This window comes from Ranitomeya imitator, chromosome 1 (genome assembly GCF_032444005.1).
Source record: "Ranitomeya imitator isolate aRanImi1 chromosome 1, aRanImi1.pri, whole genome shotgun sequence".
Lineage (NCBI taxonomy): Eukaryota > Metazoa > Chordata > Amphibia > Anura > Dendrobatidae > Ranitomeya > Ranitomeya imitator.
Window position 1 is genome coordinate 533,288,409 of NC_091282.1, and position 26,436 is coordinate 533,314,844.

General features: G+C 46.1%; 1 protein-coding gene across 2 annotated transcripts in view; it reads right to left on the reverse strand.

Annotated features, from left to right (window-relative positions):
- MELK (maternal embryonic leucine zipper kinase) overlaps positions 1-26,436 on the reverse strand; it is a 68,693-nt gene that overhangs the window by 13,068 nt on the left and 29,189 nt on the right. For both annotated transcript variants that reach the window (XM_069767519.1, XM_069767526.1), the window contains exons 2-12: positions 25,383-25,475; positions 22,250-22,335; positions 21,560-21,676; positions 20,124-20,267; positions 19,966-20,034; positions 11,715-11,807; positions 11,435-11,533; positions 11,270-11,338; positions 10,967-11,065; positions 10,724-10,810; positions 9,459-9,587 (exon numbers count right to left, since the gene is read on the reverse strand). In XM_069767519.1, coding sequence (XP_069623620.1) covers positions 9,459-9,587; positions 10,724-10,810; positions 10,967-11,065; positions 11,270-11,338; positions 11,435-11,533; positions 11,715-11,807; positions 19,966-20,034; positions 20,124-20,267; positions 21,560-21,676; positions 22,250-22,335; positions 25,383-25,475 — 1,085 coding nt within the window. The remainder of the gene's footprint in view (positions 1-9,458; positions 9,588-10,723; positions 10,811-10,966; positions 11,066-11,269; positions 11,339-11,434; positions 11,534-11,714; positions 11,808-19,965; positions 20,035-20,123; positions 20,268-21,559; positions 21,677-22,249; positions 22,336-25,382; positions 25,476-26,436) is intronic.

A 26,436-nucleotide genomic window follows, 5' to 3' on the forward strand; every position in this document is an offset into this window, starting at 1 on the left:
AAGACGGCTGGATTTAGCGACCACTCTCCCTGTCTGAGTTCGTTGCGGCTTAGATAGTCGGCTTTGGTATTGATACTTCCTTTTATATGTAGCGCCGTCAGGGAGAGAAGATGTACTTCGGCCACCTGAAAGATATGATTTGCAACCTCCATCAATGAACTGGATCGTGTGCCACCTTGACGATTAATGTAGGCCACGGTTACCCGATTGTCCGATAATAGCCTGACGTGTCGACCCTGTAGGGGTACAAGGAATTTATTTAAGGCATGTTTTACAGCCAACAGCTCCTTCAGATTGGAGGAAGAGTCCTGTTCAGACTGAGGCCATAGCCCCTGAACCCAATCCTCCCCTAAGTGAGCCCCCCATCCCTTAGGGCTAGCGTCTGTAGTCAATACCCTAGATACATGATTTATCCAAGGGACCCCCCTGCGTAGATTCGAAGTGTGAGTCCACCAAACAAGGGAATGTGTAGTCTCCGCAGAAAGTGTAAATTTACTATCGAGGTGAGTTTTTAGACGACGGGAATTGTGTAGAACGTCCCACTGTAGAGCCCTTGTGTGGAACTGGGCCCAGAGAACCGCCGGGATACAGGACGTAAGAGAGACATCGCACTTCTGACTGATACTAAGGGATTACCAATTGCCCTGGTGACCAATCGTTCAACCTTAGCAACCTTTGTGTCCAGCAGGCGACATTCCTGCTGACTAGAGTCTATAATATATCCCAGGAACTCTTGTACTTTTAGGGGCTGAAGACGCGACTTTTTGAAATTGATTATCCAGCCCAGCTCGTGTAAAGCTGTCATGACCTTCTGTAGTTGGTCTTTGCAATGTGACTCTGAGTGACCCACAATTAGCAAATCATCCAGGTATGGGATTACTAATATGTCTTGTTCATGCAAGTGCGCCATAACCTCCACCATGATTTTTGTGAACACCCGGGGTGCAATAGCGACTCCGAAGGGAAGTGCCTGATACTGAAAATGCTCTATCGTGCCGGCTAGTGAAACTGCCACCCTAAGAAACCTCTGATGATCTACATGTATTGGAACATGGTAGTAGGCGTCTTTGAGATCTAAGACAACCATAAAACAATGGTTAAAGAGTAATTTTATTGCTGTCTTAACCGACTCCATCTTGAAGGAGGGTATCAACAAAAAATTGTTCAGGCCTTTCAAATTGATAATGGTGCGATATGAACCGTCAGGTTTTTTGACCAGGAACAGAGGGGAATAAAACCCCCTACCTTCCTCTCCCGTAGGGACTCTAATTAGAACTTTCTTCCGTTGAAGTTCCCGGACCTCAGACTCCAGCGCCAACTGTTCTGTAGAGGAGGAACGAACAGGTGTCAACATAAACTTGTCCCGAGGAGTATGGTGAAAGTCAAAGGTTAGGCCTTTCCCCACAATGCTTAGGATCCATGGATTGTTTGTAATCCGTACCCAGGACGGGTAGAAGGCCAAAAGCCTACCCCCCACCTGGTCCGCCAGTCATTGCGGTTTCTTAACATCTCATGAAGGATTAAACATAAATCCTTTCCCCCTCCTTCTGCTGCTGTCGTATCTGGTAGATTCTCTGTTAGAGTCTCTATATGGCCTTCTGCGGTTAGACCATCCTCTATTATAGTCCCGTCTGTAGAAGGGTCTTCCTAGGAAAGGAAAGCGTTTTTTATTATCCCCTGCTTTTTCCAATAGCTCATCTAGGACCGGTCCGAATAAGTGAGCTCCTTCACAGGGAATGCTACATAATTTCGTCCTGGCTTGTAAGTCCCCTGGCCAGCATTTTATCCATAGCGCTCTCCGGGCTGCGTTGGATAACGCCGAGGACCTGGCGGCCAACCTGACCGAGTCTGCTGATGCGTCCGAAAGGAAAGCTGCGGCATCCTGGATTATAGGCATAGAGGATAATATTTCCGTCCTAGGGACTTTATCTCTGAGCTGATCTTCGAGGTGACCTAACCATATCATCAAGGACCAAGCGGTACAGGTGGCTGCTATAGCTGGCCTCAAGGACCCCGCCGAAGTCTCCCAAGCCCCTTTAAGGAAGATATCAGCTTTCCTATCTAATGGGTCCTTCAAGTTCCCCAAGTCGTCAAAAGGGGAGAGATGTTTTCTTGCATGCCTTGGCGACTGCCGCACCCAGTTTCGGAACTTTATCCCATGAGGATGAAGCCTCCTCCTCAAAGGGATACCTTCTTTTAAAAGCTGGCGGAAGCGACCCCTTCCTTTCTGGTTTCTTCCATTCCTTTGAGATTAGCGATTTGATTTTGTCAATCACTGGAAAGGCTCTTCGGGACTTCCTCTCAATACCTTTGAACATAACATCTTGAATGGAACATTCCGACTGGGTATCTTCTATCCCCATTGTGCTGTTAACTGCTTTAACTAGATGGTTAACCCTATCCAGGGACAAACAGGCTCGACTGGACTCTAGATCCTCAGAGGAGGAAGTAGACGGGAGGGACCCTGAGCTCAGCTCACCCGAGTCCGAATTTACATCAGATAAAGGGGATGATTTTTTAACTTCCGTTCCCCGAGACTTGGATCTCACGGAACTTTTAATTTCCTGTCTAACCATCTCTCTTATTGTAGAGGTCAGATCAGGCGCCTCCTCCTCCAGCAGGCGTTGGATACATATTTTGCACAACTTTTTCAAATGCCCATCCGGAAGCGGCTCTGCGCATTCGGCACACTGCCTATGTTTGGCTTTGGACGAACTTTTCCTCCCCTAGTAAGGATAGAGGGAAAAAACAAGGGGAATACAACCATCACTAAGTGAACTTTCACGAAGATCACTTACCCCGTCCAGTAATGAGTGGTACCATAGATGGGGGGTCCTTTGTAGCCGGCAAATTCTTACGGCTTGAGGACTTTGGTATAGAAACCCGAGCCTCCTTAGCTCCACCAGTGCGGCTACTGCCACTAGACCGACGCTGGGAGCTTCTTCGAGGCTTATCTGACTGCTGGTGTTGCTGCTGCTGTGGCTGCTGCTCCTGCTGGCTGCCGTTAGTTCCTTCTGGCGACTCCATTATGGAATGGGCAAGGAACACCAGCCATCCAAGCTTGCAGCATTAAATAATGCCCCCAAGGTACCGCTCCCGGATGGGGGCCAGCAGGGAATCCCAGGTGGTAATCGCTCGTCCGCCACTGCGCTGCCCCTCCCCGAAGCCCCGACTGTCCCCGCAGCTGGGCGCCGCCATTAGCCGGAAACGACGCTACTGCGCACGCCCAGCCGCGTCATCCGGCCGCGCCGCATCATCCGGACACGCCCCTTCCGGACGCGGCAGCGGCGCCAAGCCGACACGCGGCCCAGGACGGCAGCGAACACCTCACCGGACCAATGCCGCACCCCCGCACGGCGCAGACTGGCTCCCGGGAACCCAGCAGCCAAGCACAGACTCCACAGGTACCCCTCGCTGCGGACACCCCAGAAGCTAGCCTATATGTCAGAGGCTGCTTCCTCCTGCTGCCACCTACACAAAACAGTCCCCCTGCCGTGTGGTGCTTCCTGCCTCCTGATCAGGCCGAGGTAGGGGACCCCCGCTACCTGCACCGGCCTGCCAGGAGTGGGGACGTCTTCATACCGTCGACCTACTTCACAGGCCTGTCTGAAGAGGTTCCGCTGTCAGGGACAGGAAACCAACTGACGTGGGAGAGAGGCATCGCCCTTTTTATGTCTGTAGGTTTCCTGTCCCTGAAGGGTGGATCCCCTCTCTCGTTGTGCTGTCATGGCGACTGAATAAAAAGTACATACATTCTGAGGTCTGTCACGTCCTCCGGCGTCAGCTTCCCTGCACTGTGTAAGCACCGGCCGTAAAGCAGAGCGGTGCAGATTTAGTGCAGAACTGCAGCAGATTTTTCTGCAGCAGAAACGCTGCAGAACTGCACTGTGATTTACAGTACAATGTATAAAAAAAAAAAAAAAAAAAAAAAAAAAAAAAAAAAAGAAAAGCTGTGCACATGGTGCAGAAAAATCTGCGCAGAAATGCTGCAGATTTCAAAGAAGTGCATGTCACTTTTGTGCAGTTCTGCAGAGTTTCTGCTCCCCTCCATTATAGAAATCCAGTGGTAAAATCTGCACAAAAAAATGCACCTGCGGATTCTGCCAGGAGATGCAGATTTAGTGCAGAAAATTCTGCATCACATTTCCTACGTGTGCACATAGCCTTACAATAGTAACCAGGGTAAATATCGGGTTACTAAGCGCGGCCCTGCGCTTAGTAACTCGATATTTACCCTGGTTACCAGTGAACACATCGCTGGATTGGCGTCACACACGCCGATCCAGCGATGACAGCAGGTGATCAGCGACCCAAAAAAAAATGGTCCTGATCATTCCCCACGACCAACGATCTCCCAGCAGGGGCCTGATCGTTGGTCGCTGTCATGCATAATGATTTCGTTAACGGGATCGTTGCTATGTCACAAAAAGCAACGATATTGTTAACGAAATCGTTGTGTGAAGGTACCGTCACACTCAGCAACTTTACAACGAGAACAACAACGATCCGTGACGTTGCAGCGTCCTGGATAGCGATCTCGTTGTGTTTGACACGCAGCAGCGATCTGGATCCTGCTGTGCCATCGCTGGTCGGAGCTAGAAGTCCAGAACTTTATTTCGTCGCCAGGTTGGCGTGTATCGTCATGTTTGACATCAAAAGCAACGATGCCAGCAATGTTTTACATGGAGCCAACAACCAGCGAGAACGATAAGGGAGTCGCCGTTACGTCACTGGATCGCTCCTGCATCGTTCTGGAGCTGCTGTGTTTGACGTCTCTACAGCGATCTAAACAGCGACGCTCCAGCGATCTAGTTTAGGTCGGCTCGTTGTCTATATCGCTGCAGCGTCGCTGAGTGTGATGGTACCTTTACAGAAACCCTTTGGCACCTGATCGGGGTCAATCGCTAGTCCTGTTATCCCACTTCAGGAGTCCGGAAGACAGGACGCTTCCTGCATTCTGGGCTCTCTGGCCACAGGTGACTGCGCGCCTGGACAGGCTGTCTCCCTGGGTGATAACATTTTCCTATTTCTCCGACTGGCTGTGAGACACACCTGCCCACTACTCTGACCAACTCTGGGTACAAGTTTTCCCACCCGTCTGACAGGCTAGGGGTACCTTTACCCCATCCTCCTGACAGACAGTGAGACACACATTTCCCTCACCCTGCCCAGCTGTAGGACATACATTTCCACACCCTGGATGGGCGGGGGCTAACACATTCTCTGGCCTCCTTTTTACCTTAGAGGCTTTACTAACTGTGGGGCTCCTACCACTGGCCATGTCACGGTGCATTGTGCCATTGATCAGCTGCACGGGACTACCTTCCTTATGATCCCTCAGGAGCTGTGCCAATCATGGGCCAGCTACCACCGGCCTTGTCACAGTCCGTCGTGACACTGGTCAGCTGCATCAGCTGTGTGGCTGAGTTCTCTAGTATCACAACACATTTTTATTATGCATCACATTCACACTTGCATGACATTACATATCAGATCTGGGAGGGTTTTCAAGGATGTATCAGACAACCAACCGTCCCAGATCAGTTTCCAATAGAACATTTGTGGGGAGATTCTCTTGACACACCAACTTCACTTATCCCCCTCCCCGCACTCCAATCCAGAAAAACCTGGGCCATCGGTAAGAGACGGCGAACACCCCCAAAACCAGTGACAGTCTTCCCAGGAATGAGTTCCTGCAGTAATACAAACTCGGGGGGCACTAGAGTTCATTCTGCGCCAGTATCTAAGCCCAACAGTATTGGTGTTGCCAACAGTAACTGATTGCAAACTCATGGGCTCTCCCAACCGCCCCACCCACAAAAAGAATGGCTACACTGGGCCCTGGGGCCTCAGGTGTGGGGTTCACTGGGCAGACAAGGCTTATGTGAGTCATATGCAGGCCGGGTGCTGGAAGATTGGGCAGGATCCCTTGAGGGCCAGCTGGCAGGGACACTGGGGGTAGTTGTCGGCTTACCCCCTTTCCAGCTGGCGACAGCTGACTTCCGCACCTCAGGTGTATGGATGGCCTCATAGGTATCTGCGATCTGTGCTGCCTTGGCGGCTTCCAGTTCAGCACAAACTGTCACACCTCCATGGGACAAAGATGAAGAAATTGGTCTTTCACGATCAGATCCTTCAGTTCCTCAATGGTGGCAATTGACAGTCCCTTGACTCACTGCTCAGAGGTGATTCTGAGCCCATCCACCACATCACTGTAGCTGTCATGTGGTCCACGTTGGTGGGCTCAGAACTTTTTACGGTAGACCTCAGGAGTCAGCTGGTACCAGAAATTTTCCTCTGAGCCCTGGAGTTAAATATGGGGCCCACTGGCCCTCATGCAGCTGGTACTGTCTGCAGGCTTTTTCAAACCCTCACAGAAATATGACCAAGTCCCCGTCCTTGTCTATCACAGGAAAATGCTTGGGACGGGGTTTAAAGCAATTGGCGTTGCTGGACTCCCTGCTGTATGGGGAAGATCTCTGCCCCTGGATTTGGGTTAACTCCAGCTGGCACTGTCACTCTTCCCACTACCGCTTGGCCTGTCGCTCTTCCTGCTCCATCTATTGCTTCTCCTGCTCAGCCAGAGCCTGTCGGTGTTGCTGAATTAGCTGGAAATGTCCCTCACGATCGTCTGCTTTGAGTTGCTCCAAGGCCATCTGCAGGAGGGTTGCAAGTATAGCTGGCATTCACCAGTTGGACTTCTGCAGCAGCGCCACCTGCTCTTGGGCTGGATTCGCCCTCATCAAGGCTCTGGTGACGGACTGACTCTGCGGCAGCTTGCAACAGTCATTTGGTGCCTCGTTTTTCCAGTGGAGTCAATCCTTGGTCTGCTGGTTATGCTAAAGGTACCTTCACATTAAGAGACGCTGCAGCGATCCAGACAACGATCCTGATCGCTGCAGCGTCACTGTGTGTTCGCTGGAGAGCTGTCACACAGACAGCTCTCCAGCAAACCAACGATGCCGGTCTCCTGGTAACCAGGGTAAACATCGGGTTACTAAGTGCAGGGCTGCGCTTAGTAACCCGATGTTTACCCTGGTTACAAGCGTAAATGGAAAAGGAAAAAAAAAAAAAAAAAAACCAGTACATACTTACATTCCGGTGTCTGTCCTCCGGCGGTCTGCTTCTCTGCAATGTGTAAGCGCAGCGGCTGGAAAGCACAGCGGTGACGTCACCGCTGTGCTCTGCTTTCCGGCCGGCGCTCAGTGCAGAGAAGCACAGCGCCGGAGAGGACAGACGCTGGAATGTAAGTATGTAGTGTTTGTTTTTTTTACATTTACGCTGGTAACCAGGGTAAACATCGGGTTACTAAGCGCAGCCCTGCGCTTAGTAACCTGATGTTTACCCTGGTTACCAGTGAAGACATCGCTGAATTGGCGTCACACACGCCGATTCAGCGATGTCTGCGGGGAGTCCAGCGACGAAACAAAGTTCTGGCCTTCTAGCTCTGACCAACGATGGCACAGCAGGATCGGATCCTGATCGCTGCTGCCTGTCAAACTGAACGATATCGCTAGCCGGGACGCTGCAACGTCACGGATCGCTAGCGATATCGTTCAGTGTGAAGGTACCTTAAGACTCTCCCATTGTAGACATAATTGCCAAATAAAGACAGAAAACAAAAGAAGGGGAGGGTGTAACAGCTACATGTACAGTAATGTCCCAGATAACTTCAAATATTGGCCAGACAAAACTGTTAACCTTTTCCAAATTATGTGCAAACAACTATTTCAAGCATGCAATGCTTGTTCAAACTCCCCTGTGGCAAGTGGCAGGTGTGAGCAACATGAAAACCACACCTGAAACCAAATAAAAAGGGGAGACGTGGACCAAATCGTGCGCGCGCGCGTGTGTCTGTCTAAACATGGAGAACAGAAAGATGAGAAGAGAACTGTCTGATGACATTAGAATCAAAAATATTGAATATACAATATCAACAAATCTCCAGAGAACTTGATGTTCCTTTGTCCACAGTGTGCAACATAAGCAAGAAGTTTACAATCCATGGCACTGCAGCTAGTCTCGCTGGAGGCGGGGAGGCAGAGAAAAGTTGAGGAGGTTGAAACACGGGATAGTCCGGATGGTGCATAAACAGCCCCAATCAAGTTCCAAAGAAATCCAAGCTTTCCTGAAAGATGAAAGTTTGGCCAGAATCTTGGGTACAGGTGTTAATAGTGTCCAGGAGAGGTTCCACTATTGGGAATAGAATTTCTCCTAGTATGTATTGTACCAACAGTAATAATGATAAAACCTGGCTGCATTACAATGGCTTTTACAAATGCGTTTTGAATCAGTGCAAAACATGCGCACATGCTTTTGTTACTAAAACTTAATAATTCAGACAATTCAAGAGTGTTCAATATAAAACAATACATTAATTGTAACACCACTTCTGTGGTATACAAAATTGATTGTACTGCATGTCAGTTATCCTATATTGGCTGTACTTCACGCAAGCTGAAAGTCTGCATTACTGAACACCTTTATGACATGGGGTATACGGGAAATTTAACCCGCAGTGTGTTGGCAGCGTACAGACACTTCATTGTGCAGCATGGTTGTAGTGCAAAGTTTTTCCACGCATATGGTATAGAACATGTGAATAGATCTCTGAGGAGGTGACGAAGAAAAAAAAATAAAAGCACCATTTTTTTTTAAGGCAGCAATGTTCTAGAGCAGTGTTCCCCAACTCCAGTCCTCAAGAGCCACCAACAGGTTTCCTTAGTATTGCACAGGTGATAATTGCCTGGACAGGCAAGCATTCAATCACCTGTGCAATACTAGGGAAATCCTGAAAACATGACCTGTTGGTGGCTCTTGAGGACCGGAGTTGGGGAACACCGCTAGAGTAATCCTTCTTTGCATAATGTGGTGCAACCTTACTATTTGTTGTGACCAGCAATGAGTCCGGATCTAAATTCCATTGAACACCTGTGTAGATATCTTAAAATTGCTGTTGGGAGAAGGCACTCAAAATATGAGAGATCTAGAGCAGTTTGCAAAAGAAGAGTGGTCAAACATTCCAGTTGAGAGATGCAAGAAGCTTGTTGATGGTTATAGGAAGCGATTGACTGCAGTTATTTATTTCAAAGGGTGTGCAACCAAAGATTAGGTCAAGGGTGCTAAATTTAGCCAGGCCCTTTTTTGGGGGTTGAAATTATGTCCAATTTTCTTTTTTGTTTTTTTTATTTCTGTGTTTCTGCAATCGACACAAAGGAAAGAAATGTGTATAGCAAAACATGCAGAATGGCAGTTTTCTGGGAGAAATGCACACACATTTTTGAATACACATAACTTGGCTTAGTAGGCAGGAGCACTCATCTGCTGGCTTTAGTGCATTCACAAAAAAAAAAAAAAAAAAAAAAAAAAAAAAAAAAGGAAGGAGCAAGGAATTGAAATATGTATGTGATATGAAGGGCATTATAGATTTTATTACATCTTATCAGACATGCACATACCCGGAGATCCTGAAAACTTGAACCAGAGGGCTCCACAGCAGCTAATGAGCGCACCAAACGAACAGGCTTTCCTTTGCTCTTCTTGGCTTGGAGTAGCAGATAGGTGGCAGTAGTGTGATCGTAATTCCACTAGAATGACATTATTTCCAAATCAAAATAAATACTAATATGGATGACGTTTAAATACTTTGTCTAGTGCATAAAAAAAAAAGAAAAAAAACCCACAAACAACTTCTTAAAATAGCTAGTTCTTTAACTTCACTAAAATCTTTCATCAAATGTGACCCAATCTGAGGATCTCCACATCTAGATTTTTTTTCATCACAATACAGCATTTCCTGTGTCTGCACATCTGTGCAGTGTGTAAAAACTTCTCGCTAATTTCAATAGCCAAGCCAGCCTCCTTTTTGTCTTCATACTCTGCACCAATGATTGCTGACAGAAAAAGCTGTCCATTGTTGCACACAAGCAGGATGGTGGACCTGTGGGGACACCTTCAGAGCGAGGAACCTTTGAAGGCTGAAGGATAACTTGTTTTTTGTTAAGCATGTTTAAATGACATCTCCAAGCTAAACTTTTATTCTTTCTAAACATGTATGTTGTGTAGCATAAGTGCATTAAAATACCTACTACTACTACTTGCTGTCTACTCCGGTTTCCAGCCCAGCTCCGGTCCCCATCTAGACCACAACACCTACTGGGGTCAGAAGAGGACCAAAGTGATGCCAGAAACCGCTCAGTATTTTAGTAAACTTTCACTACACAGCAGATCAGGGAATACAAACTTAGCTGGGAGAGGTACTATAAGGAATTTTTTTCTTTCAATTTTGTGATCTCTGTATAAGCCAGCGACTACTTTGGAAGTCCAGCTTGTATGAAAGCCCTGAGAAACATTGATACTCAGCAAATCTAGTCCTAGTGTGATACATAAGGCGAACCCAGCACAGTACATGTATAGCAGAGGACTATTAACGGATACAAGAGATGTTCCCGAAAAGCACGGTGGCTCAGTGGATAGCACTGCAGCGCTGGAGTCCTGGGTTCAAATCCCATCAAGGACAACATCTGCAAGGAGTTTGTATGTTCTCTCCATGTTTGCGTGGGTTTCCTCCGGGCACTCTGGTTTCCTTCCACATTCCAAAGACATACTGATAGGGAATTTAGATTGTAAGCCCCATCAGGGACAGTGATAATAATGTGTGTAAGGTGCTGTGGAATTAGTGGTGCTATATAAGGGAGCAAAATAAATAAAAGCAAGGAAATACCTCAGAGATCAGCTGAGACATGGTTTCTTTACTGAGCTTGGAATATACAGATAGCTCTGTCATGCAATCTTCATCCATGTATCCAAGCTAAGGGCAGAACAAACAGATAACCATTTTAATGGCCCATTTGTGAGAAACTTGATATATAAACCAACAATTGTTCAAAAAAAAAAAAAAATCTAGTTAACTGCCACATGACTGGACATTAGCAGATCCCAGAAGTTGTTCAGTAGGAACACTCACAGGGCATTTACTGTACCATTCCACAGGGCAGGGGTAACCTTGAAAGAGCCATGGGTGTCTCAGAAGATGCTTCACAGAAATCCTTTTTTTGGGATCCACCTACAGATAAATGTACTTTAGGTACAAGACTAAAGACATACAACAACCACCACTTGTCATACAGTATTCTCTGCCAGGCGGTGGCCAATAGCTGCAAGACTCTGCAGATGAGCCAAGACCTTGCCCACCTCATGCAGGCTTCATCTTGGCCATTGCCTATAGTAAAGTCTAGCCCAAAATCATGGCGAAAGTTCCCGTCATTACCTGAAGCATCTGACTGAGCAGCAGCACACTTCCAGGAGAAAGCCACTTGGGGATTTCATATTTACCTCTCTGCCAAAAACAAAAAAAATTATAAAAGGAGAAGCAGAACCTTGGAGAATTGAAAGAAGTTAAAATTGGAATACTATTTATAAGAAAATGGCTTACCATTATCTTTTTATACAAGAGCATCACATTGTCGTCATCAAATGGTAGGAAGCCACACATTAGTGCATACATCAGCACTCCCATGCTCCATATGTCCGCCTGGAAGCATACAAGGATATTAACGCACGCCGTGCTATTGACTCCACAACATCTAGCTCTATAGCACGGTGTATGCCAACCACATTGAAAAGGGAAACGGTCAGTGGATTCATGCTGCCCAAACCCCATTCAGCAGGAATCAGACTGCACAGTTGCAGCCAGGTAGATTTAATGCTCCTACCTCAGACCCTATGTAAGCTTTTCCCTGGACAAGTTCTGGGGCTGCATATGCCGGGCTGCCACAACAGGTCATCAAGTGATAATCCATGCCACCCTATACGTGGAAGACAAATGCAAAATCAAAATTAAATGCACCTTAAAGATGGCAGTGCGCCTTATATTTCAAAGGGGTTGTGAGGTTTTTTTTCTTTTTGCTTGACATCTGCAGACTTCCGAGTCTCCACAGCACACTTGTGATTGCTCAAGGGAAAAAAAAAAAAAAAAGGGGGGGGAAAACACAAATGTGTAGATTAAGGACTACTTGTGAAAAATCTGTGGATAAGAAACATGGGACTATAGATGGAAAGAGTGGTCCTAGAAAAGGCTTTACTTTTCCCCCTGTGATGGAGGTTATTGTATATATGAACGAAGTATGAATTCGATATATACACACATGAGCCATCGTGTGCAGCAGACACCCTTTGATTTTATTAGTTCGGAATTCAGATTGTGGAATAGAGATACACACACACACCTCTCCAAATCCGTTCAGTTTTCAGTTGAAAAATTTAGCTGCAATCATCAGGAGTAACAGTAGAGGGCGCAAGTGTTAGAAATATGGGAAATACATAGTGGATGCTTTCCTGAAACGGAAAGTACTTGCAAGCAGCATAATACAAAGAATAGCAGTTTTACCCAGAATCCTTTGCAGTAGGCAGAGCTATGCAAATCATCTCTTTCCACCCCTGTCTAATCCACAGCGCTTGGAACCGCCAAGCGTGCAATGCTGCGGATTAGTTTCTAAATTTACACAGCCAACCAATTCCTACCTGTGGACACGTGTTTCGGGCTTTAGGCCCTCATCAGCACAGGGCTGGAATTGGTTGGCTGTATGGAGTGGGGCTCGGTGAGCAAGCGATACATATATGCTAGCCACCTTAGGGAGAGACCCAAGTTGGGCTAAATGTAGCGGGACGAAAGAGACCAAAAGGCCCTCTACTTAAAGGAAATACATAGTGGATGCTTTCCTGAAACGGAAAGTACTTGCAAGCAGCATAATACAAAGAATAGCAGTTTTACCCAGAATCCTTTGCAGTAGGCAGAGCTATGCAAATCATCTCTTTCCACCCCTGTCTAATCCACAGCGCTTGGAACCGCCAAGCGTGCAATGCTGCGGATTAGTTTCTAAATTTACACAGCCAACCAATTCCTACCTGTGGACACGTGTTTCGGGCTTTAGGCCCTCATCAGCACAGGGCTGGAATTGGTTGGCTGTATGGAGTGGGGCTCGGTGAGCAAGCGATACATATATGCTAGCCACCTTAGGGAGAGACCCAAGTTGGGCTAAATGTAGCGGGACGAAAGAGACCAAAAGGCCCTCTACTTAAAGGAAATACATAGTGGATGCTTTCCTGAAACGGAAAGTACTTGCAAGCAGCATAATACAAAGAATAGCAGTTTTACCCAGGGTAAAACTGCTATTCTTTGTATTATGCTGCTTGCAAGTACTTTCCGTTTCAGGAAAGCATCCACTATGTATTTCCTTTAAGTAGAGGGCCTTTTGGTCTCTTTCGTCCCGCTACATTTAGCCCAACTTGGGTCTCTCCCTAAGGTGGCTAGCATATATGTATCGCTTGCTCACCGAGCCCCACTCCATACAGCCAACCAATTCCAGCCCTGTGCTGATGAGGGCCTAAAGCCCGAAACACGTGTCCACAGGTAGGAATTGGTTGGCTGTGTAAATTTAGAAACTAATCCGCAGCATTGCACGCTTGGCGGTTCCAAGCGCTGTGGATTAGACAGGGGTGGAAAGAGATGATTTGCATAGCTCTGCCTACTGCAAAGGATTCTGGGTAAAACTGCTATTCTTTGTATTATGCTGCTTGCAAGTACTTTCCGTTTCAGGAAAGCATCCACTATGTATTTCCTTTAAGTAGAGGGCCTTTTGGTCTCTTTCGTCCCGCTACATTTAGCCCAACTTGGGTCTCTCCCTAAGGTGGCTAGCATATATGTATCGCTTGCTCACCGAGCCCCACTCCATACAGCCAACCAATTCCAGCCCTGTGCTGATGAGGGCCTAAAGCCCGAAACACGTGTCCACAGGTAGGAATTGGTTGGCTGTGTAAATTTAGAAACTAATCCGCAGCATTGCACGCTTGGCGGTTCCAAGCGCTGTGGATTAGACAGGGGTGGAAAGAGATGATTTGCATAGCTCTGCCTACTGCAAAGGATTCTGGGTAAAACTGCTATTCTTTGTATTATGCTGCTTGCAAGTACTTTCCGTTTCAGGAAAGCATCCACTATGTATTTCCTTTAAGTAGAGGGCCTTTTGGTCTCTTTCGTCCCGCTACATTTAGCCCAACTTGGGTCTCTCCCTAAGGTGGCTAGCATATATGTATCGCTTGCTCACCGAGCCCCACTCCATACAGCCAACCAATTCCAGCCCTGTGCTGATGAGGGCCTAAAGCCCGAAACACGTGTCCACAGGTAGGAATTGGTTGGCTGTGTAAATTTAGAAACTAATCCGCAGCATTGCACGCTTGGCGGTTCCAAGCGCTGTGGATTAGACAGGGGTGGAAAGAGATGATTTGCATAGCTCTGCCTACTGCAAAGGATTCTGGGTAAAACTGCTATTCTTTGTATTATGCTGCTTGCAAGTACTTTCCGTTTCAGGAAAGCATCCACTATGTATTTCCTTTAAGTAGAGGGCCTTTTGGTCTCTTTCGTCCCGCTACATTTAGCCCAACTTGGGTCTCTCCCTAAGGTGGCTAGCATATATGTATCGCTTGCTCACCGAGCCCCACTCCATACAGCCAACCAATTCCAGCCCTGTGCTGATGAGGGCCTAAAGCCCGAAACACGTGTCCACAGGTAGGAATTGGTTGGCTGTGTAAATTTAGAAACTAATCCGCAGCATTGCACGCTTGGCGGTTCCAAGCGCTGTGGATTAGACAGGGGTGGAAAGAGATGATTTGCATAGCTCTGCCTACTGCAAAGGATTCTGGGTAAAACTGCTATTCTTTGTATTATGCTGCTTGCAAGTACTTTCCGTTTCAGGAAAGCATCCACTATGTATTTCCTTTAAGTAGAGGGCCTTTTGGTCTCTTTCGTCCCGCTACATTTAGCCCAACTTGGGTCTCTCCCTAAGGTGGCTAGCATATATGTATCGCTTGCTCACCGAGCCCCACTCCATACAGCCAACCAATTCCAGCCCTGTGCTGATGAGGGCCTAAAGCCCGAAACACGTGTCCACAGGTAGGAATTGGTTGGCTGTGTAAATTTAGAAACTAATCCGCAGCATTGCACGCTTGGCGGTTCCAAGCGCTGTGGATTAGACAGGGGTGGAAAGAGATGATTTGCATAGCTCTGCCTACTGCAAAGGATTCTGGGTAAAACTGCTATTCTTTGTATTATGCTGCTTGCAAGTACTTTCCGTTTCAGGAAAGCATCCACTATGTATTTCCTTTAAGTAGAGGGCCTTTTGGTCTCTTTCGTCCCGCTACATTTAGCCCAACTTGGGTCTCTCCCTAAGGTGGCTAGCATATATGTATCGCTTGCTCACCGAGCCCCACTCCATACAGCCAACCAATTCCAGCCCTGTGCTGATGAGGGCCTAAAGCCCGAAACACGTGTCCACAGGTAGGAATTGGTTGGCTGTGTAAATTTAGAAACTAATCCGCAGCATTGCACGCTTGGCGGTTCCAAGCGCTGTGGATTAGACAGGGGTGGAAAGAGATGATTTGCATAGCTCTGCCTACTGCAAAGGATTCTGGGTAAAACTGCTATTCTTTGTATTATGCTGCTTGCAAGTACTTTCCGTTTCAGGAAAGCATCCACTATGTATTTCCTTTAAGTAGAGGGCCTTTTGGTCTCTTTCGTCCCGCTACATTTAGCCCAACTTGGGTCTCTCCCTAAGGTGGCTAGCATATATGTATCGCTTGCTCACCGAGCCCCACTCCATACAGCCAACCAATTCCAGCCCTGTGCTGATGAGGGCCTAAAGCCCGAAACACGTGTCCACAGGTAGGAATTGGTTGGCTGTGTAAATTTAGAAACTAATCCGCAGCATTGCACGCTTGGCGGTTCCAAGCGCTGTGGATTAGACAGGGGTGGAAAGAGATGATTTGCATAGCTCTGCCTACTGCAAAGGATTCTGGGTAAAACTGCTATTCTTTGTATTATGCTGCTTGCAAGTACTTTCCGTTTCAGGAAAGCATCCACTATGTATTTCCTTTAAGTAGAGGGCCTTTTGGTCTCTTTCGTCCCGCTACATTTAGCCCAACTTGGGTCTCTCCCTAAGGTGGCTAGCATATATGTATCGCTTGCTCACCGAGCCCCACTCCATACAGCCAACCAATTCCAGCCCTGTGCTGATGAGGGCCTAAAGCCCGAAACACGTGTCCACAGGTAGGAATTGGTTGGCTGTGTAAATTTAGAAACTAATCCGCAGCATTGCACGCTTGGCGGTTCCAAGCGCTGTGGATTAGACAGGGGTGGAAAGAGATGATTTGCATAGCTCTGCCTACTGCAAAGGATTCTGGGTAAAACTGCTATTCTTTGTATTATGCTGCTTGCAAGTACTTTCCGTTTCAGGAAAGCATCCACTATGTATTTCCTTTAAGTAGAGGGCCTTTTGGTCTCTTTCGTCCCGCTACATTTAGCCCAACTTGGGTCTCTCCCTAAGGTGGCTAGCATATATGTATCGCTTGCTCACCGAGCCCCACTCCATACAGCCAACCAATTCCAGCCCTGTGCTGATGAGGGCCTAAAGCCCGAAACACGTGTCCACAGGTAGGAATTGGTTGGCTGTGTAAATTTAGAAACTAATCCGCAGCATTGCACGCTTGGCGGTTCCAAGCGCTGTGGATTAGACAGGGGTGGAAAGAGATGATTTGCATAGCTCTGCCTACTGCAAAGGATTCTGGGTAAAACTGCTATTCTTTGTATTATGCTGCTTGCAAGTACTTTCCGTTTCAGGAAAGCATCCACTATGTATTTCCTTTAAGTAGAGGGCCTTTTGGTCTCTTTCGTCCCGCTACATTTAGCCCAACTTGGGTCTCTCCCTAAGGTGGCTAGCATATATGTATCGCTTGCTCACCGAGCCCCACTCCATACAGCCAACCAATTCCAGCCCTGTGCTGATGATGGCCTAAAGCCCGAAACACGTGTCCACAGGTAGGAATTGGTTGGCTGTGTAAATTTAGAAACTAATCCGCAGCATTGCACGCTTGGCGGTTCCAAGCGCTGTGGATTAGACAGGGGTGGAAAGAGATGATTTGCATAGCTCTGCCTACTGCAAAGGATTCTGGGTAAAACTGCTATTCTTTGTATTATGCTGCTTGCAAGTACTTTCCGTTTCAGGAAAGCATCCACTATGTATTTCCTTTAAGTAGAGGGCCTTTTGGTCTCTTTCGTCCCGCTACATTTAGCCCAACTTGGGTCTCTCCCTAAGGTGGCTAGCATATATGTATCGCTTGCTCACCGAGCCCCACTCCATACAGCCAACCAATTCCAGCCCTGTGCTGATGAGGGCCTAAAGCCCGAAACACGTGTCCACAGGTAGGAATTGGTTGGCTGTGTAAATTTAGAAACTAATCCGCAGCATTGCACGCTTGGCGGTTCCAAGCGCTGTGGATTAGACAGGGGTGGAAAGAGATGATTTGCATAGCTCTGCCTACTGCAAAGGATTCTGGGTAAAACTGCTATTCTTTGTATTATGCTGCTTGCAAGTACTTTCCGTTTCAGGAAAGCATCCACTATGTATTTCCTTTAAGTAGAGGGCCTTTTGGTCTCTTTCGTCCCGCTACATTTAGCCCAACTTGGGTCTCTCCCTAAGGTGGCTAGCATATATGTATCGCTTGCTCACCGAGCCCCACTCCATACAGCCAACCAATTCCAGCCCTGTGCTGATGAGGGCCTAAAGCCCGAAACACGTGTCCACAGGTAGGAATTGGTTGGCTGTGTAAATTTAGAAACTAATCCGCAGCATTGCACGCTTGGCGGTTCCAAGCGCTGTGGATTAGACAGGGGTGGAAAGAGATGATTTGCATAGCTCTGCCTACTGCAAAGGATTCTGGGTAAAACTGCTATTCTTTGTATTATGCTGCTTGCAAGTACTTTCCGTTTCAGGAAAGCATCCACTATGTATTTCCTTTAAGTAGAGGGCCTTTTGGTCTCTTTCGTCCCGCTACATTTAGCCCAACTTGGGTCTCTCCCTAAGGTGGCTAGCATATATGTATCGCTTGCTCACCGAGCCCCACTCCATACAGCCAACCAATTCCAGCCCTGTGCTGATGAGGGCCTAAAGCCCGAAACACGTGTCCACAGGTAGGAATTGGTTGGCTGTGTAAATTTAGAAACTAATCCGCAGCATTGCACGCTTGGCGGTTCCAAGCGCTGTGGATTAGACAGGGGTGGAAAGAGATGATTTGCATAGCTCTGCCTACTGCAAAGGATTCTGGGTAAAACTGCTATTCTTTGTATTATGCTGCTTGCAAGTACTTTCCGTTTCAGGAAAGCATCCACTATGTATTTCCTTTAAGTAGAGGGCCTTTTGGTCTCTTTCGTCCCGCTACATTTAGCCCAACTTGGGTCTCTCCCTAAGGTGGCTAGCATATACAGAAATATGGGAAAAATCTATATTGCTTAAAAAAGGAAGAACAGAAAATAAAAAATAGAGTTTGTCATAAGTAATTGTTTGACTTACAAAAGACCCACAAAAGGTATTACTGTAATTTCCAGTGATCAAAATGTAAGGAAGTGGAGGTGCTGTCCACACATCATCCCTTGAAGAGGTGATTATATAATGCACTGCACTGTGAAGATGTGATTTTTGATATTTAGCAATTTGCATGCACTTAATTGGGGAAGAGGACTAGCCCAGAATGGGAAGGGCTATATAGGAAGAGGACTTCCCGATAGAGAGTTAGACCATAGGTATGGCTTTTCAGTGCACTGGACTGACAGTTGGCAGACTGACATGTGACAGTGTGAAGAGGAAAGATCACAGGGCATTAGATATTACGTCCTAAAGAGCCAGGAAATGCGAGGCGATTTCTGACAGAGAATTGACAGATTGGAACCCAGGCCAGAGAGGCCTCTTAAACGCCATGGAATTTAACCCAGGGAAAGTAGAAGGCCCATTTAAATGGGATTGAACTAGACCAGATCGTATCAGCATGACTAATAATTATCTACAGTGAAAGAAGCTCAATTGTGTGTATGGAAAGGAAACAATGGTCACCATATTGGGACTTAAAAAAAATAAATAAATAAATGGAAACAAAGAACGAGCAGTGGCATTTCAAGGTTCTAATGAGGAGTCATCTTTAGACAGTTGGGAACGGAGAGTAGCTGGGAGCAGCCGTAGCATTACTCCTCGACCCGCTGCCAACTCACGAGGAAGAGTCTCCCATAACCATCTGCTGGATTGTCATGAGAAGCAAGAGTGTGAAAAGCAAAAGAAGTGAAGGGATATTAAGGCTACTTTCACACATCAGGTTTTTGGTTTCAGGCTAAATCCGGCTCTTTGGAGAAAAACCAGGAACCGGAAAAAATAAAAACCGGAACTGGTTTCCCCCCCCCCATTGACTTGTATTAGTGCCGGATGGCCCAGGGTTTCTTCCGTTTTTTTTTTCCCGGATCCGGCGAACATTCGATTCCGACGTCTGGAAAAAAGCTGTTTGCTAGAGTAGAAGCCTATGGGAGCCGGATCCAGAAAAAGCCGGATCCGGCAGCCTGATCCTGTTTTTTTAAACTGAGCATGCTCCAATTTTTTATTTTTTTTTTATCCAATAATCTAGATAGGCTAGCCAAATCCGTAAAAAAAAAAAAAAAAGCCACCACACAACGGATCCGTCGCATCAGTTTTTCACAATCTGCGCCGGATCCAGTTTTTCCAACATTTGCCGGATTTAGCCTGAAACAAAAGACCTGATGTGTGAAAGTAGCCTAAATGAAACTATGAAGTGTCCATGTCTGCTTAAAAGCAAGAGAAGCCTTTGTGAAGAATCCTACCTAATATCTGATGGACATACTTGTGATCAAGTTCATGTTCAGCAAAAACATTGTTGGACTTTGGTCTCCCCAACATCTGGTCCAGGCTCGTCTTATTTAGCAGCAGCATGTAGAGGCCTACCGCCAAGATAACAAGAGCGTGCGCTCGCACACACAGCCAGGACCCCCATTTTCATGTAGCATGCTGGGGCATTAATCACGAGTACCTAGCCCACTGCTTCCGCCTCACGCCATCATGCAATAAGACATTTGCATACCTTTGGCCTTGCACAAAGTCCAAAGTCTATTAGTTTCAAGTTCTGATCCTCATCAATAAGAAGATTTTCCTACAGAAGAAATAAGAATTGAGAAGTGCAAACTAAATACACAAAAAAAATGATATAGATCTATATATTTTTCTATTACGCAGACTCACTGGTTTTAGATCTCTATGTGCATATCCTTGGCTGTGAATGTATGCAACAGCGGACACGATCTGCCGGAAAAACACCCTTGCTTCATCTTCAGAAAGACGGTCTTTTGCAATAATGTAATCAAATAGTTCTCCACCAGGACAGTACTGCAATAGAAAACAGCTAGTGATGGTCGATGGTCAACTAAAATGTCAGCGTATACGCTAGGGGTGCACAACCTTTATTGGTCTGAAGGTGCACGGTTATATTCAATGACTTCCAAGAGCCGCAGTAAATGTAAAGGTGTATTACCTGTCAAGAGGTTTATGGCATATCTAAAGTATAAGCCATAAAGGAGATACAGGTTGCAACACCAAGACTCCCACATATCTGGAAGATTGCACTCTAGCATGGAGGCGACCTTGCACACATGTAAACTCTCTCCATTGAAGATGATGGCTGTTGTAGCTAGTTTCATTTCACAATTCCCATAAAACAGAATACGGTAAGTGCTGCATGTATAGGCAGCCACCACTAACCCACATATGCCTGTCTGCGGTGCTAAATAGGGGTCAAGGAATGATAGCTATGAATGGGGGAACTCATGAGTACTTTGTGCTCCATTCATACGCCTGAGCAGCGTACCACGTATTTTCCCCGCTTATATGCCCACTATATTTTACAGAAGGCTAGGGGGGCACATAAAATGACATGGCAGACCACCTGCAAACCCCAGATGGCAGGTTGTGCACCTCTGACATATACCTTAAAGTGAACAGCATGCAGCAGACACTGGCTGTATGAAGTCAGCCATGAACGCTTCACAGAACTTTAATAAAAGGCACCAGGGACAGAGCCAGACCTGTGGGTCCCAGGCGGCTTCTCCCAGCCCACTGCCTTGGAGTGACAGGTCTGCGCCTATACGTATAAGTCACATACTTGATGGATTGAACTTCCAATTTATAAAATTTAAGGTTTCATCAACTCGATTTTTTATGGATGCAGCGATTAAAAAAAACAAACAAAAAAAAACAACATTTTTTTGTTTTGTGGAATGGAGGGTTTACAGTCTGCTTCCATTCGCTTTGGATTTCCGTATGTGAGCAGTAGAGATTATAAAAACATCTATGGAAATATTACAATATATTACAGTACTGTGCAATGTAAGAACGCTTTCACAATGGAAGAGTAGATAGATTTAAAAATAAACTATTCTTCTAGCTATATTTGCAAAGAATTATTGGAGAAATTCGGGAGGTTTGAAGGCAAAGGGTGATCACAACAAATACTGATTTGATAATGGCAATCATTTGCTCACTATGCTAGATCATAAAAATAAAACTATTTAACACTTCTGTTTGTAAAAGCATTCTTCCTTTGCTGAATTTTTTTTTCCACCTTTCCTAGGACGTTTGTACAGTACAGTATATAGTGAACATATACATGGAAGGGAGCCAACCTCAAGAACCATAAAGATCTTCTTTGGGGTTTCAATAACATGATAGAGTCTACAAACATGCTGATGACTTAGGTTCTTCATTGCTTCAATTTCTGTTTTGACACGAGGCAAATCGTCCTTAAAAAAAAAAAAAAACACACACACAAACACCTTTTAGATGCAAACATATACCAAAATAGGCACTACACTTGTTACTGAAAAGGGTTAGCCGGGATCTCTTTCCAATACTCAGGTGGTCCAAAAGTATTAATGTGCTGCATTGAGCAGGTTATGTGTTTCTATGTGATCACTGTAGCCAGACACATGCCTCAGTGGTTATGTTTGATTGTAGGGCATGAGACCGCTGAGGCCAGTGATTAGCTGCAGCGGAATAGGGTGGTGTTGAAACAGAACAGGCGGGACATTGGCAAGTTATTAGTTATTCACTTAATTATCAAAATACACACGTCTCGTTTCATAAGAAATCTAGCATGAAACTCATATAGAGATCAAGCTGAAGTGCAAAGAAGCGGGCCAAGTGAGTGGTCATGACCCCATTGCACTTCAGGCCAGATTATATATGGTATTCTTACAAAACATTTAGCGTACCTTATATATTTCTTATCTTGGTAGCAGTTTATCAAAAAAGCAGGGAAAAAACAACAACAACAAAAAAAAAAAAAATATCGATCTACCAAAACACAAGCATACCCCTAGGGATTCTTTGTCCATGATCTTGATTGCCACTTTCTCACCAGTCAGAAGATGAGTTGCTAGCTTGACTTTAGCAAATCCCCCTACCATAGAAAGTGGATGATATGATTGTGAAGACAAGAAAATGGTAGAAGTTAACACAACTGAGACTGAATTGTTTCACCATTAAAAGGAGGAGGAGTCCATTTTAATAATTGTTGTATGTTATATTTTGCAATGTTCATTCATTTTTAGTTGGTCTTGAATTTTTTTTTAAAGAGCTTGTTGCACAAGTGTCCGACTACAGTGCTTATAAGTCTTTCAATTGAGCTTGTATTCACTGCATTCAAGCTGGCAGGGTTGCACACTTATATCATTATCTGCAAGCTTCAGTGCAGTGTTTACAATATAGACAGCATTGGTGGTCGCTCTCCCCGGCAAGGAGAACAAAAATTAGAGTCATTATCTCAACAAGTGTTGCAAATTTTAATAAAACAGTAAAATTTTTAAAAAGTGCTTGTTCATACATGCACTAGCCAACAACACTCATTTATGAAGACCGAAATAACCCGACTATGCCATCTGCAGCAGGAGTCAACTGTTATCCACAGCTAAGCTCCTGCTGTGTGTGCAGACACTAAAGGCTGAGTCACAAGTTTTGTGACGCAACAGCGATCTCAGTAGCGATCTCGCTATGTGTGACACGTACCAGCGATCAGGCCCCTGCTGTGAGATCGCTGGTCGTGTCGGAATGGCCTGGGCCATTTTTTGATCGTTGAGGTCCCGCTGACATTGCTGAATCGGCGTGTATGACACCGATTCAGCGATGTCTTCGCTGGTAACCAGGGTAAACATCGTGTAACTAAGCGCAGGGCCGCGCTTAGTAACCCAATGTTTACCCTGGTTACCATCGTTAAAGTAAAAAAAACAAACGCTACATACTTACCTACCGCTGTCTGTCCCCGGCGCTCTGCTTCTCTGGTCTGGCTGTGAGCGCCGGGCAGCCGGAAAGCAGAGCGGTGACGTCACCACTCTGCTTTCCGGCCGCTGTGCTCACAGCCAGAGCAGAGAAGCAGAGCGCCGAGGACAGACAGCGGTAGGCAAGTATGTAGCGTTTGTTTTTTTTTTACTTTAACGATGGTAACCAGGGTAAACATCGGGTTACTAAGCGCGGCCCTGCGCTTAGTTACCCGATGTTTACCCTGGTTACCGGGGACCTCAGGATCGTTGGTCGCTGGAGAGCTGTCTGTGTGACAGCTCTCCGTGTGACAGCTCTCCAGCGGCCAAACAGCGACGCTGCAGCGATCCAGATCATTGTCGGTATCGCTGCAGCGTCGCTATGTGTGACGGGGCCTTAATGGTATATACACACACGTCAGGATTTCTTGCAGAAATTTTCCTGACAAAAACCCGGACATTTCTGCCAGAAATCCGCATGAGTTTTTACCGCGATTTTGACGCGTTTTTCCCCAAATGCATAGAATTGCAGGAAAAAAAACGCAGAAAATCCGCAAAAATAACGAACATGCTCATTTTTTTTTACCGCGATGCGCATCCATGTGCACAAAACATGCAGAATGCATTCTAAATGATAGAATGCATAATGTATGCATTTTTAATGTTTTTATAGCGTTTTTAGCGCGAAAAAACCTGAACGTGTGCACATAGCTTGATAATGGTGCCTATCCCAGCACTTTAATCTCTCACATATTGTCAATAGTGATAGCGGCAAGTAAAGAGTTATTATATATTACTAGATGTTGGCCCAATTCTAACACATCGGGTATTCTAGAATGTGTGTCCTCGTAGTATATTGGCCAGCCACATAGTATACAGCACAGAGCCACGTAGTATATTGCCCAGCCACGCAGTATACAGCACAGACAGGTAGTATATTGTCCAGCCAGATAGGTTACATGTTAAAAAAAAAAAAAAAAAAAAAAAACCACACCACACTCACCATCCGTAGAGCCTGTTGTAGTTCCGGCGCTTGTGTGCAGTGTCCGGTCCCAGGATTGGTATTAGCGCAGGACCTTCCATGATGTCGCGGTCACATGACCGTGACGTCATGGAAGGTCCTTCTCCCATAGCATCTTTGGAAGCGGAACCTGCCGCTTGCAGTGCCGAGGAGAGGATGCGACGACGGAAGGTGAGAATAAGGTTTTATTATTATTATTATTTTTAACATTAGAGCGTTTTACTATTGATGCTGCATACGCAGCATCAATAGTAAAAAGTTGGGTACACACAGGGTTAATAGCGGCGGTAACGGAGTGCGTTACCCACGGCATAACGCGGTCCGTTACCGCTGGCATTAACCCTGTGTTAGCAGTGACCGGAGGGGAGTATGCGGGCGACAGGCACTGACTGCGGGGAGTAAGGAGCAGCCATTTTCTTCCGGACTGTGCCCGTCGCCGATTGGTCGCGGCAGCCATGACAGGCAGCTGCCGAGACCAATCAGCGAATGAATAACAGTGACAGACAGAAGGACAGACAGACGGAAGTGACCCTTAGACAATTATATAGTAGATATTCCATTGCCAAGATAGTCATGCCTCTATGTACTGTGCAATGGCTGTGTCTGACCATACAGGAACATGGGCTGATCATACCACATTCTTCCTTGTCTAGCCAGGAAATATGCGATTATACGGATGACCGCAGTGGTTTGTAGCTGGGGCTTTCTGTGACAAAACATTTCCTTGCCAGTTTTGAATCACATGATTGAGTGTGGCTTCGGCGTCTCCAGGCCTCTCAGCTGTTCATAAATTAAGTCATTGACCAACGAGTTTTATCATCAGCCAGAGCTCCTACCTCACTGACTTGATTTAGGATGAGAGGATGGGACTGGAGACACGGAAGAAACACTCGCTCCTGTGATAAAACAGGTAAAGTCAAGTTTTAGATCTCAGAAAACAGCTGCCTGCGAGTCATTGCTATGGTCATTTAAATATTCACATTCTTCTTCCCTTGGTCAGGAATTGTGCAGACCAGGTCCATGTACAGTCAGACACAGCCATCAAATTGTGGAACTACTTAGTCCAAGATCTAATCAATGAAATATTATGGTCTGTGGAACAACGCCTTTAAGTTATATGTACCCCAACATTTTACCACAAAAAAAAAAAAAAAAAATGGAATCAGTTGTTACCTGTACCGATGGTCTCATGGAGCTCATAATACTTGAGCAGTTCTTCATAATCGTGGACCACCATGATTTTATCTTCGGATTCGCACACAGGGCCTGCAAATGTAACAACACGTCAGAATAATGTCCAACAAACGTTACAGTGGGTGCTTTTGGGGAAATTACCCACAGGCCGGTTCCATCATTAGTTATCAGAGGCACTATTATTTTCAGCCTGTCAACAAAATTGGGATATTGTCAATTTATCGGATTTCCAAGCACTAATATCACACACACCATGTTACATTTCGTATTCATGTGAGAAAACAGGGTGGAAAAGTGTACAAGTGTCCTAGTATTGAGAGTCCACACATTAAAGTGTAGCCAAGTGCAGTTCTCATGATTTGCCGCTCCCCATCGTCGCACAGTTGTGTATAATCCGCCTACAATTAATACATCGCATAAGTACATAAGGAGACAATGAAAGAATGGCTTCAATAAAGTTCTTATTAAATCAGCGCCAAATAACAGCATTATACTAAATATAAGGTAAGACTGCTCTACTGTTAGACTTCACAGCAGTACATGCAAGGGAATGAACCCTGGCATAAAGAATAGCTACAAGTAAAATCACACCTGTTGCCAAATGCGTAGGAGATTTCTTTAGGATGGCAGCTAAAAAAGCTTCATCTTAAAGGGAACCTGTCACCCCCAAAAATTGAGGGGGAGCTAAGCCCACCAGCATCAGGGGCTTATCTACAGCATTCTGGAATGCTGTAGATAAGCCCCCGATGTATCCTGAAAGATGAGAAAAAGAGGTTAGATTATACTCACCAGTGGCGGACCCGGTCCGATGGGCGTCGCGGTCCAGGGCCTCCCATCTTCATCAGATGACGTCCTCTTTTGGTCTTCACGCTGCGGCGCAGGCGTACTTTGTCTGCCCTGTTGAGGGGAGAGCAAAGTACTGCACTGCGCAGGCGCCGAGCCTCTCTGACCTTTCCCGGGCAAAGTATGCCTGCGCCGGAGCATGAAGACCAGAAGAGGACGTCATCCTATGAAGATGGGAGGCCCCGGACCG